The sequence below is a fragment of the Peromyscus maniculatus genome, chromosome 8 (assembly GCF_049852395.1).
Source record: "Peromyscus maniculatus bairdii isolate BWxNUB_F1_BW_parent chromosome 8, HU_Pman_BW_mat_3.1, whole genome shotgun sequence".
Lineage (NCBI taxonomy): Eukaryota > Metazoa > Chordata > Mammalia > Rodentia > Cricetidae > Peromyscus > Peromyscus maniculatus.
In genome coordinates, this window is record NC_134859.1 from 86,986,791 (window position 1) to 86,996,757 (window position 9,967).

At 47.2% G+C, this 9,967-nt stretch overlaps 1 protein-coding gene across 1 annotated transcript; it reads right to left on the reverse strand.

The window, feature by feature from the left end:
* Positions 1 to 3,933: 3,933 nt before the first annotated feature.
* On the reverse strand, positions 3,934 to 8,975 carry LOC102915215 (keratin, type I cuticular Ha3-I). The gene is made up of 7 exons (XM_006992858.3): positions 8,583 to 8,975; positions 7,540 to 7,622; positions 6,880 to 7,036; positions 5,257 to 5,418; positions 5,041 to 5,166; positions 4,644 to 4,864; positions 3,934 to 4,468 (listed from the first exon to the last, which is right to left on the reverse strand). The coding sequence occupies exons 1-7, from the start codon at positions 8,928 to 8,930 to the stop codon at positions 4,351 to 4,353; spliced, it is 1,215 nt and encodes a 404-aa protein (XP_006992920.1). The 5' UTR covers positions 8,931 to 8,975; the 3' UTR covers positions 3,934 to 4,350.
* Positions 8,976 to 9,967: the final 992 nt, after the last annotated feature.

A 9,967-nucleotide genomic window follows, 5' to 3' on the forward strand; every position in this document is an offset into this window, starting at 1 on the left:
ACCCAGCCTGAGGAATAGGGTCCCAAAAGCCAGTAAAAGAGTCAGAGACAGCCCCTTTCCTGCTGTTAGGAGTCCCATAAGAGGACCAAGGTACACAACTGTAACATATGCAGAGGGCCTCGGTCAGTCCCATGCAGGCTGCCTGGTTGTCGGTTCAGTCTCTGCCAGCCCCCATGAACCCAGGTTAGCTGATTATGTGAGCCTTCCCGTGGTGTCCTTGACCCCTCTGGCTCCTGAGGTAAGGCTTCTTAATCAAACCCAGAGCTCACCAACATACAGTTCATCACCCTGGCCAGCTTGCTCTGGGGGTTCTGTCCCTATCTTCCTACTACCATAATCACATGTGCGCAGCCACGCCTACCCAGTCTTTATGGGGTTCTAGAGATCCAAACTCCTGCCCTATTGCCTTTCAGGCAAGTATTTTAACCTCTGACCCACCTCCCCAGGCCCCTGACCCACCTTCCCAACCCACTGACCCACCTCCCCAGACCACTGACCCACCTCCCCAGCCCACTGACCCACCTCCCCAGCCCCCTGACCCACCTCCCCAGCCCCCTGACCCACCTCCCCAGCCCCCTGACCCACCTCCCCAGCCCCCTGACCCACCTCCCCAGCCCCCTGACCCACCTCCCCAGCCCCTTTACATTTTCCTCTGCCATTAGCAGGCAGCCACGCTCTACAACCAACCAACCATGAAGTCAGTATGGGAAGATAGGAAAGTTAGTTACAAATATGTTACATTTTTACCGAGTCTTCAGTGATAAACTCAACTGTTACATTCTGGAGTGGAAAACCGGCATAAGGGGAACACAGCTCCCGTGAGCAGAAACACCTTGATGTTGACGTTGACAGACCCAGGCTTTGCTTCTGTTCTCCCCTGTGAAAATTCTGATCACTGTCACTGGATAAAATACCACATGCACTGATCACAGAAAAAAGTCTTCCCAACACAACATCACACACACACACACACACACACACACACGTACACACACACACATGTACACGTACACGTACTTACACGTTCATTTATATTTGGGAGCATGTACACACGTACCTGAATTCATTTCTCTTAGATTCTTAACCCTGGATCTCAGATTCTTCATCCTAGTGGGACCTTTAAATTTTTCTACAACCATCGACCAAGGGGAAATTGAGAACCAGGTTCCCACCTAGCTACCAAAGGGTAGGAGCCAGCAAATCTTTGAATCTCAAGACTCTAGATTTCATGTCCTGAGCAGTGGGAAAGGGAATCAAAACATCAAAACAAGAAGTACAGTTTCCCCAGAGTCCTCAGGGAAGTAATTGTGAATTTTATTTATATGGTAACTTCTGTGAATCAGACATCAGGTTAGCCTTCACCAGCAATATATATATATTGTGTGGAATAAAGAGAAAGCCGCCCTGGTAAAGTGCTTGCTGAGTAAGCATGAGAACATGAGTTTGAGTTCCCAGAACCCATGTAAAAATCTGGGTGTATACCCATGATCCCAGCACTAGGAAGTTAGGGATACAAGGACCACTGGAATTCCCTGGCCATCCATCCTAGCATAATCAGTGAATCTCAGGTTCATTGAGAGACTCTGCCTCAAAATGCAAGGTGGAAAATGATTGAGGAAGAAACCTGACATCAACTTGCCTCTTCACATGCACATGTACATGTGAGTACACACAGAGAGAGAGGGAGAACACATGCTTATGGGGTGGTGGGGAGGGGGATAGAGGAGAAAAATTAAACAGTAAGGTGATTATTATCCCTTCCTTTTGCATCCTAAAGAATTGAGGCTCAGAAAGGCCACATTACATACTAGGAACAGAGATATTAATCCTGAGATACAATTAAAGACTAAAACTTGTTGCAGGATATTTGATTGCCCTGTGAAACTCCGAGACTGTGTTAATAAAATTAACTTTGGGGCAGGGGGCAGAGCCAGCAACTAGTTGACAAGAAGTAACCATAGAGAGTACAGAGAAATAGGGGAGATGGGTAGAGAGACTCACAGGAAGGAGTAGGGAGGAACTTAGAGACTCTCAGGCCTTTTTGGTTTGGAATGGAAGGAGAGACACTCTTTTGCTGGGTTTCCAGACCAAAAGAAAAAAAAAAAAAGGTCAGCTGGTTGCTTATCAGCTCCTCTGATCTGGCAGGTTTTTGCCCTAATATCTGACTCCTGAGTCTTTATTGATAAATAGAACAACTTAGATTAAAAACAACAAAAACTAAAACATCATTTTCAAACCCAAAATTTGCAAGAGTTTGGCTTACGTCCTTTTCACCTTTTAGCCACTTTTCAATTTTTAAACATTTACATTCCAATTTGTCACACCCCAAACTTTTAGTAGCAGCACATGGAGGTCATCAAAAACATTACTGGGCCTTCATGTGAAGAAGTCGTTTGTGTCCATGTTGAATTCTCCAACCACTGTGAGGCACAAGATTGATTGAATTTCCTTTTCTTTCTTTCTTTTTTATTTTGTTTTTTGTTTTTTGTTTTTCGAGACTGGATTTCTGTGTGAAACAGCTCTGGCTATCCTGGAACTTGCTTCTTAGACCTCAAATTCACAGAGATCCTCCTGCCTCTGCTCCCAAGGATTAAAGGCGTGTGCCACCATCACTTGGCTATGCATATCTGTGAGGACCCTATAATAAGTCTCTTTAGTCTTTCCATTTCAGATGGGTGTTTATCCCTGTATATTTTTTTTTAAAGTGAGAGAGATTGGTACCTCCGCCCATACACCTGCCATGGCCTCAGATAGGAACCAGGTGAGCCTCACCCATCTACCTGGCACATGACATTGTCAAGGTGTTAATGTGAGTTTCGTAACGACCAGGGGCATGCCGCATCATGATCCTATCTCCCTCAGAGTTTGAGCAATTCATGTGATTTCTGGCACCTCTTACCTTACTTTCCTTTTACTGGTGGGATGTGAGTAGTTGTTCAATAACAGAGATTCCTTTTCAAATCTTGACCTGGAGCTGTCTTCGCTACCCCGAAGTTTTCGATCTGAATGCTCTGGAGACTTATTTCCCACCCAACCACCAAAGCAACCCTTTAATGGTGATGCCAGTTAACCCTTCCTCCTAAGAATCCTGAGGCTTTTCTCTTGCTTGAAGTAAAATCAAGGGCTGAAAAGACAGCTCAGTCTGCAAAGTGCTTGCTGGGCCTGAGTTAGAGTCCCTAGCATCCACATACAAAGCCAGATGCAGTGGTGTATGCCTGTAAGCCCTGCAGTGGGGGAGGGGTGGAGACAGGAGGATCTGTGGGACTTGCTGGCCCATTAATCTAGTCAATTGGTGAGCCCTGGGTTCAATGATAGTCCCTGCCTCAAACAAGATGGACAGTGACAGAGGAAGATGTCCAGGATCAGTTTCTGTCTGCCACATAAATATACGTGCGCATGCGCGCGCGCACACACAAGCACACACACACACATACACATAAATGCATACGTCATACACACAATACAAAAAAAAGATGGATAGATAGATTGACAGATAGGTAGAATCAGTTCCTCCCCAGAATCAGCCCTGCCCACCCACTAGCCACTCCCCACTCTTCCCCACTGCTGCTGATCGCTGCTGGCACACTGGCCCCCTCATGCTCCAAAGGTGCCACTTCATTCTGTCTCTTGACTTGCTAGTGCCTCTTCCTGGAATGTTCTTCCCCTCTAGATGGTTCCTTCTCTGTTTTCAGGTCTCAACACAAATGTCATCTACTGGCAAAACCAACCTGGATCACAGCCACTAACACCACCCAGGCCTGGATCCACCTCCTGTGTCCATTCTCTTGGTGCTGATTCTGGCCAGTGGGTGGACATCTCAAAGAGGTCTTTTCCTCGAAGGAAATCACAAGCCACATATGGGGGTGAATGGACTTTTCATCTAATGGGAAAATACTGGTTAATGTTGAACGAAACAGACAATTAGGATTTTCATGCCAGAATAAGAGTTTATTGGGAGGACAAAGGATTTGCATTGCATCTACAAAGCCAAAAAGTGAGACAAAAAGGTGAAGTCCACTCATGTTCTGTTTCACAAGCAGGTCAACCAGCTCCCCCACACTCAATGGAATTATTTCCAAATCACATTCCGATAACTTTTATTAAAGCATAACATTAGGTATGCAAACACGGCTTTGTGACGATAGAAAGTCCTCGATCCTATTGTAGGTTCCTTAAAGACAGGCTTTGCATCACCTGTGCTCAAGGATCAAGCCAAGCAATGCACTGTGGGCTGCAGTTGACCCTGGGAACCAGTCTGTCTTTGTCCAGTGCGGTCACTTTTTGAGGTCTTGGGATGAGCTGGAGTTAAGGTGTGACTGGTGTCTTTGTCTCCCTCTGGCAGTGATATCTCTAGCGCACGAAAGTGTTGCAAGGCCCACAGCGAGATCTTGTGACACAGGGGTTGGAGACGCAGGGTCCGATGGGCTTGTCACATGCGTTAGTTGTGGCACAGGGATTGCAAGGGAGCCTGGAGGCAGGAAATCATTGGAGCAAGTTAGGGCAGAGTAAGTTAAACACACAGGAAGACTCTGGAAACAGTCATATTAGCATCCAGACGTCCAAGCAGAAGTTTGAAAGGGGTACATTAATGTCAACCAAAAAAACAACTCACCCCAAGGAAGAGTCATTCAGCCCATACTCACTTGCAGTCCTCGCTCTCCAGCAGGCCCCGGTACGTGTTGATCTCACACTCCAGCCGGGCCCGGATGTCCAGCAGCACCTGGTACTCCTGGTTCTGACGCTCCAGGTCAGCCCGGATCTCACCAAGCTGGGACTCCACGTTGGTGATCAGACACTGCACCTGGGACAGCTGGGAGCTGTAGCGAGCCTCGCTCTCTGTCAGTGTGTTTTCCAGAGAGTTTCTCTGTGGGGGAGAAGACAAAGGCTGTCACAGAGCTGTCCCCTCTAAAGGCTCCTGCATGGCCTCCCAAAGGAGTCACAGGCTTCAAGAGCTAAGGAGAGGGAGTGACCCCAAGGGCACCCCAGTGACTCTGCCTCCTGACTCCACACTGCCCAACAGCAGGTGTGGACACTACTCACCAGGTTGTGCTGGGCCTGCAGCTCGATCTCCAGGGCATTGACTGTGCGTCTCAGCTCGATGATCTCTGCCTGGCAGGACTGCAGCTGCTCTGAGCTGGACACCACCTGCTTGTTCAGCTCCTCGGTCTGTAACAGGCAAGGGCAGAGACAGGATCAGAGCCTGCTTAGGGTCCTGGGGGACCCAGTCCCTGGGTGACCGTGAGCTCAGGTGCCCACCTGTGTGGTGAACCATTCCTCCACTTCTCTGCGGTTGGTTTCCACCAGGGCCTCGTACTGACACCTGGTCTCATTGAGCACACGGTTCAGGTCCACAGTGGGAGCGGCGTCCACCTCCACGTTGAGGCGGTCTCCAAGCTGGCAGCGCAGGGTGTTGACTTCCTGGTGGGGGAAGGAGGAAAATTCCTAATATCACAAAGGGTCTTGATGCTCTCCTTGAGAGAATGCTGTTGGATTGCTGGTGCATTTAATCGTTCTACAATCTTTATTCTCTTCCTTGCCAGCATCTTTTTCCCTATGGCCAGTGATTGGCTGATTCTTTTTCACAAAGCACCTTCAAGTCCACAATCTCACTCTGCCCTTCACATTGCCCTTCATAACACTTATCTAGAGGGATGTGGTGGTTTCGAATCAGAGCTGAGACACAGCTAACAAACATTTAAATTCTACTCCCTAAAAGCCCAGTTCACAGGTCTTGCTAGTCATACCCTTTAGTTTTTAAAACTTAAGCATAGACAAAGTCTGACTACCAAGACAATAAAGAATATTTGCTTCAAAACTTGTCATCATTGGATAAAAGAGCCTTAACTAGTGATGTGTGTGGTGGTTCTACCAGTGTGGATTTTGCTGAAGGAAGCAACCATCTGTACATTCTACTACTGATCTCTTCATGGAGCCAACAGAACTTGGTCCTGGGCTTACCTAGCCATCCAACAGACTTAAATTGTATCTCATCTTTACCACTCCCATATAACTTCTAGAAGTTTCTAGAATAGTAGTTCTCATCCTTCTTAATGCTGTGGCCCTTTAATACAATTCCTCATGTTGTGGTGACCCCCCAACCATAAAATTACTTTTGCTGCTACTTCATAACTAATTTTGCTACTGTTATGAATCATAATATAAATATCTGATATGCAAATGGTCTTGGATGTCCTCTGTGAAAGCATCCTTCAACCCCCAAAGAGGTCGTGACCCATAGGTTGAGAACTACTGTTCTAGAATCTTCAAACTGTTCATCTTTTTTTTAAAAGAGCTTCTTTGGAGGCTCTTAAGTTCTTAGCACAAATTTGGTGCATAATAGGCTCTTGACTGATGTTAGCTGTCTCCACATACAGGTTTCTGGGATTTATAGTTTGCAGGTATCTGTTTCCTGTGTGCCAGTGACTGATGTGTACTGGGGAGCACTTTACTCCATGTTTCTTCCAAGCCATACAAATAGCAGAAAGAGTTTTGGATGAGAATGAAGAGTTGTGGTTTGAGTCCAGCTCAGCCCTCTTGTTGGGTGGCCCTAAGTTACAAAACAGGGAATCTTGATGGCTTCCACATACGCTCTCATCTGGGAGTGACGGGAGCTAGAGCAGCTGCCTTGGCTTGGACCTTTCCTCAGTACTGCTGAGCTAGCCAACTTCCTTTCTTCTTGTTCCTGCCTCTAGCAGAAAATCCTAATCTCCTATCACAAAATTTTTTTTTAGGTTACTCATTGTTTAAAAATCCTTTTTTGTTTGGAGAACAGCTTTCCAGGCTAATTGAGGCTCAACCCACAGCCTCTCCCGAAGCCTGTGGCAGTTAGACACAGGTCCTGGCTAGTCCAACCGTGTGCTTCACTTTGGGAAACTTCACCTGTTCATGGTTCTGCTTGAGACACAGCAGCTCCTCCTTCAGGGACTCCACCTGCGCCTCCAGGTCAGACTTGCACAGGGTCAGCTCGTCCAGGATCCTGCGCAGGCCGTTGATATCCGACTCCACCAGCTGCCGCAGCGACAGCTCTGTCTCATACCTGCAAACACAGGAGAATCAGGGACAGACTGGGTAGGAACACGCCTGGCCTTGACCCTGCTTTGGTTTGGTTGGTTGGATAACTAGGAATTAAGGATACTAGTTTTTACAACCATCTCCTTCCACTTAAGTTGACAAGACCCAACAGTAGCTCCTGAAGGGAAATGGACTGTAATTACTTTCACAAAGCCAATGAATCTAAAGAGATAAGAGCTTGTAAACTTCGAGGCTTCCAGGATGAATGCACTTCCCACATTCTCATAACTGAGTTTTGTGCGCAGTAGGAGACCATGTTATCCACAGATGTCCAGTTGGGTGGAGTTGAGATTTGGGATGGAAATGCCTTTCCCCAAAGGGGAAGAGAGAAAAGGAGGGAGTGAGGATCTTGGGGAAATACGTAGGGGAAATCTTGATCAATACCCGTGTGGACAGCAGACTAAAGGGAAGGGGAGAATCATGAGATGAAATCACAAACAACAAGGGCCCACTGATCCACCCACTCACTTGGTCCTGAAGTCATCAGAAGCCAGCTTGGCATTGTCAATTTGCACTACCAGCCTGGCGTTCTCAGACTTGCCACACAAGATCTAGAAATCACAAAAACATTATATAATGAGCAGGGGCTTGGTTCTTTTCATCAACAGAAATCCTGTTAACTTGTTTATATGGAAACATGAGAATAAAAAAAAAATCACAGTATATCCTGTATCTATGAAAAGCTATCCATGTAAAATAGATGCTCAAAAAATTATCTGAGGAACTAAATATGAAGACAGACATGCAAATACACAAAGAGGCTTTAGCAGACAATCTTATTTCTTCTTCTTTCTTAATAATCAATATTGAGACACTGACTTTAAAAAAACTATTCACATTTGTTTAAAACAGCTGTTATTTGGTTGACATAGCTCTAAGAGCTAAAAAAGACCCTGCCATTAAGAAACTTTCTATCAAATGAGCAAGATAAATACATAAAGCTGCAGGTGCAGGGTCTTAGGCAAAGGAGGTTGTTCCAGTCTCCTAGCCATCCTGGATGGCTTGTTACCATTTCTAACTAGTGTCCAGTCTTTTTAGCTAAACACTCTAGTTCTCCACTGGACACTGTGCACCAAGGAAACCCCAGGGGCATATATTTCAAGACAATGGGATCAGGGTGATAAGGTATCCAGAAGAGGAGGGCAACCAGAGGTCAGAGCATCCACACACCTTGTTAAGGGAGGAACAAACGGTCCTTTCTACTTCGTGGCTTCCTTCTTTGGCTCAATTCTTTCCTCTTACCTCAGTGGAATACTTTCAATGCTCAGAAACATCCAGGGGCCACTCTTTATGATAGTGGGAAGTTATCTAAACTCCTATACCTCCACCTCATCTAATTTATGCCAAGATTCAAAACTAACAGCTTCCTGTTGGAAAAATAGATGAGTCCTCGATTAAGAAACTGGAAACATGGGTACCAAAATTTTCTACCATACCAATGTCATTTCTATGTCTCAAATATCCTCCTGATGACTTCCTACTAAGGATGCTATGATGCCCATCCCCCTCACCTTCTGCTGCAGCTCTTCAATGGTCCTGAAGTAGGCCTGGTAGGCAGGGCACACCAGAGGGTCCTGCTGCTGGTTCCTCTCCTGGATCCGACACTCCAGCTCTGCATTCTCTCTCTCCAGCTGCCTCACCTTCTCCAGGTAGCTGGCCAGGCGGTCATTCAGGAACTGCATGGTCTCCTTCTCATTGCCATTGAAGGAGCCCTCACAGAACCAATTGCAGTTGCCCACATTGGCGGGGATGTTGCAGGCCCCGGGCAGGGTGCAGCCGTGGCAGCTGTTGGGCACGCAGGGCCGGGAGGAGCAGCTGGTGCGGCAGCTCATGGTGGGCAGGCAGCAGTTGTATGGCATGGTGCTGGAGGGAGTGAGGTGCCTGGCTGAAGACACAAGAGTGGATTCTCCAAGCCTCAGAGCTGTGGGTCCCCTTACGCTGGTGAGCATTTATACTCACTCCAAAGAGGGTGTGGACATATAAGGCAGTCCTTTTTTTTTTCTTTTGGCTTTGCTCATTTAGTGATGGTCAAAGGCTTCCCCATGCATTTGTTATGCTTCCTCAGAAGTCTCCCTCACCTCATAAAAGACTTTACTCGGGCTTCTCCCTCAGTCAGGACTCCTCTGCCATGCTGTGCATCATGAGGTAAGAGCTTCGTGGTATGACTTCAAAGGGCAGGACTCATGAAAGGCCCGGCCTTCATTAGGAGGGTGGGGCGGGTCAAGGGACGGTGCTGCCACTCCATGAGGGCCCTGACACTTCGGGAAGCCTCTGGCTTTGCTTGATGAAACAGAGAAGCAGAACTCTTCCTAGGTCCAATTTCCAAATGTCAGGTTCACAGTTCCCCAAGAGAGGACCAGGTGCTCAATAGCCTCGCTTCTTGTCACACTGCTTCTAGACACATCGGGCAATCAATTCACAGATGGCCCTAGGATCATGGCTGGGCCTGGGCAGGGTGCTGGATGCTGAGGAGTGGAAGGTGGCAAGTGATGCTGGCAGAGAATTCACACTGGCTGGAGGGCCACACAGTTCCCAGACAGTGCTGGCACAAGTATTGGATCCTAGCACCCTCAGCACAGGTCTTCAAGGCAAATTAAAGCATAGAAGGTAGGAGGTTACGTTATGCAGCTATGAACCTAGCATCAGTTTCTGTTCTTTTCATCACTTCACACTGCTGCTGTACAAAGAGCCCACTTCCCTTTCAAATCTCTCCGGTCAGGTCTTACCTCCTCTCTGAGCTCTTCTTTGCTTTACCTGGAAACGTGATGTTGTCCTGACCTGTGTGAGTTTCTTTCTCTCTCTCTCTCTCTCTCTCTCTCTCTCTCTCTCTCTCTCTCTCTCAGAGACAAAGAACAAGGTTCAATTCATCGCTGAGCCCCAGTCCTAGGGCCTTGCT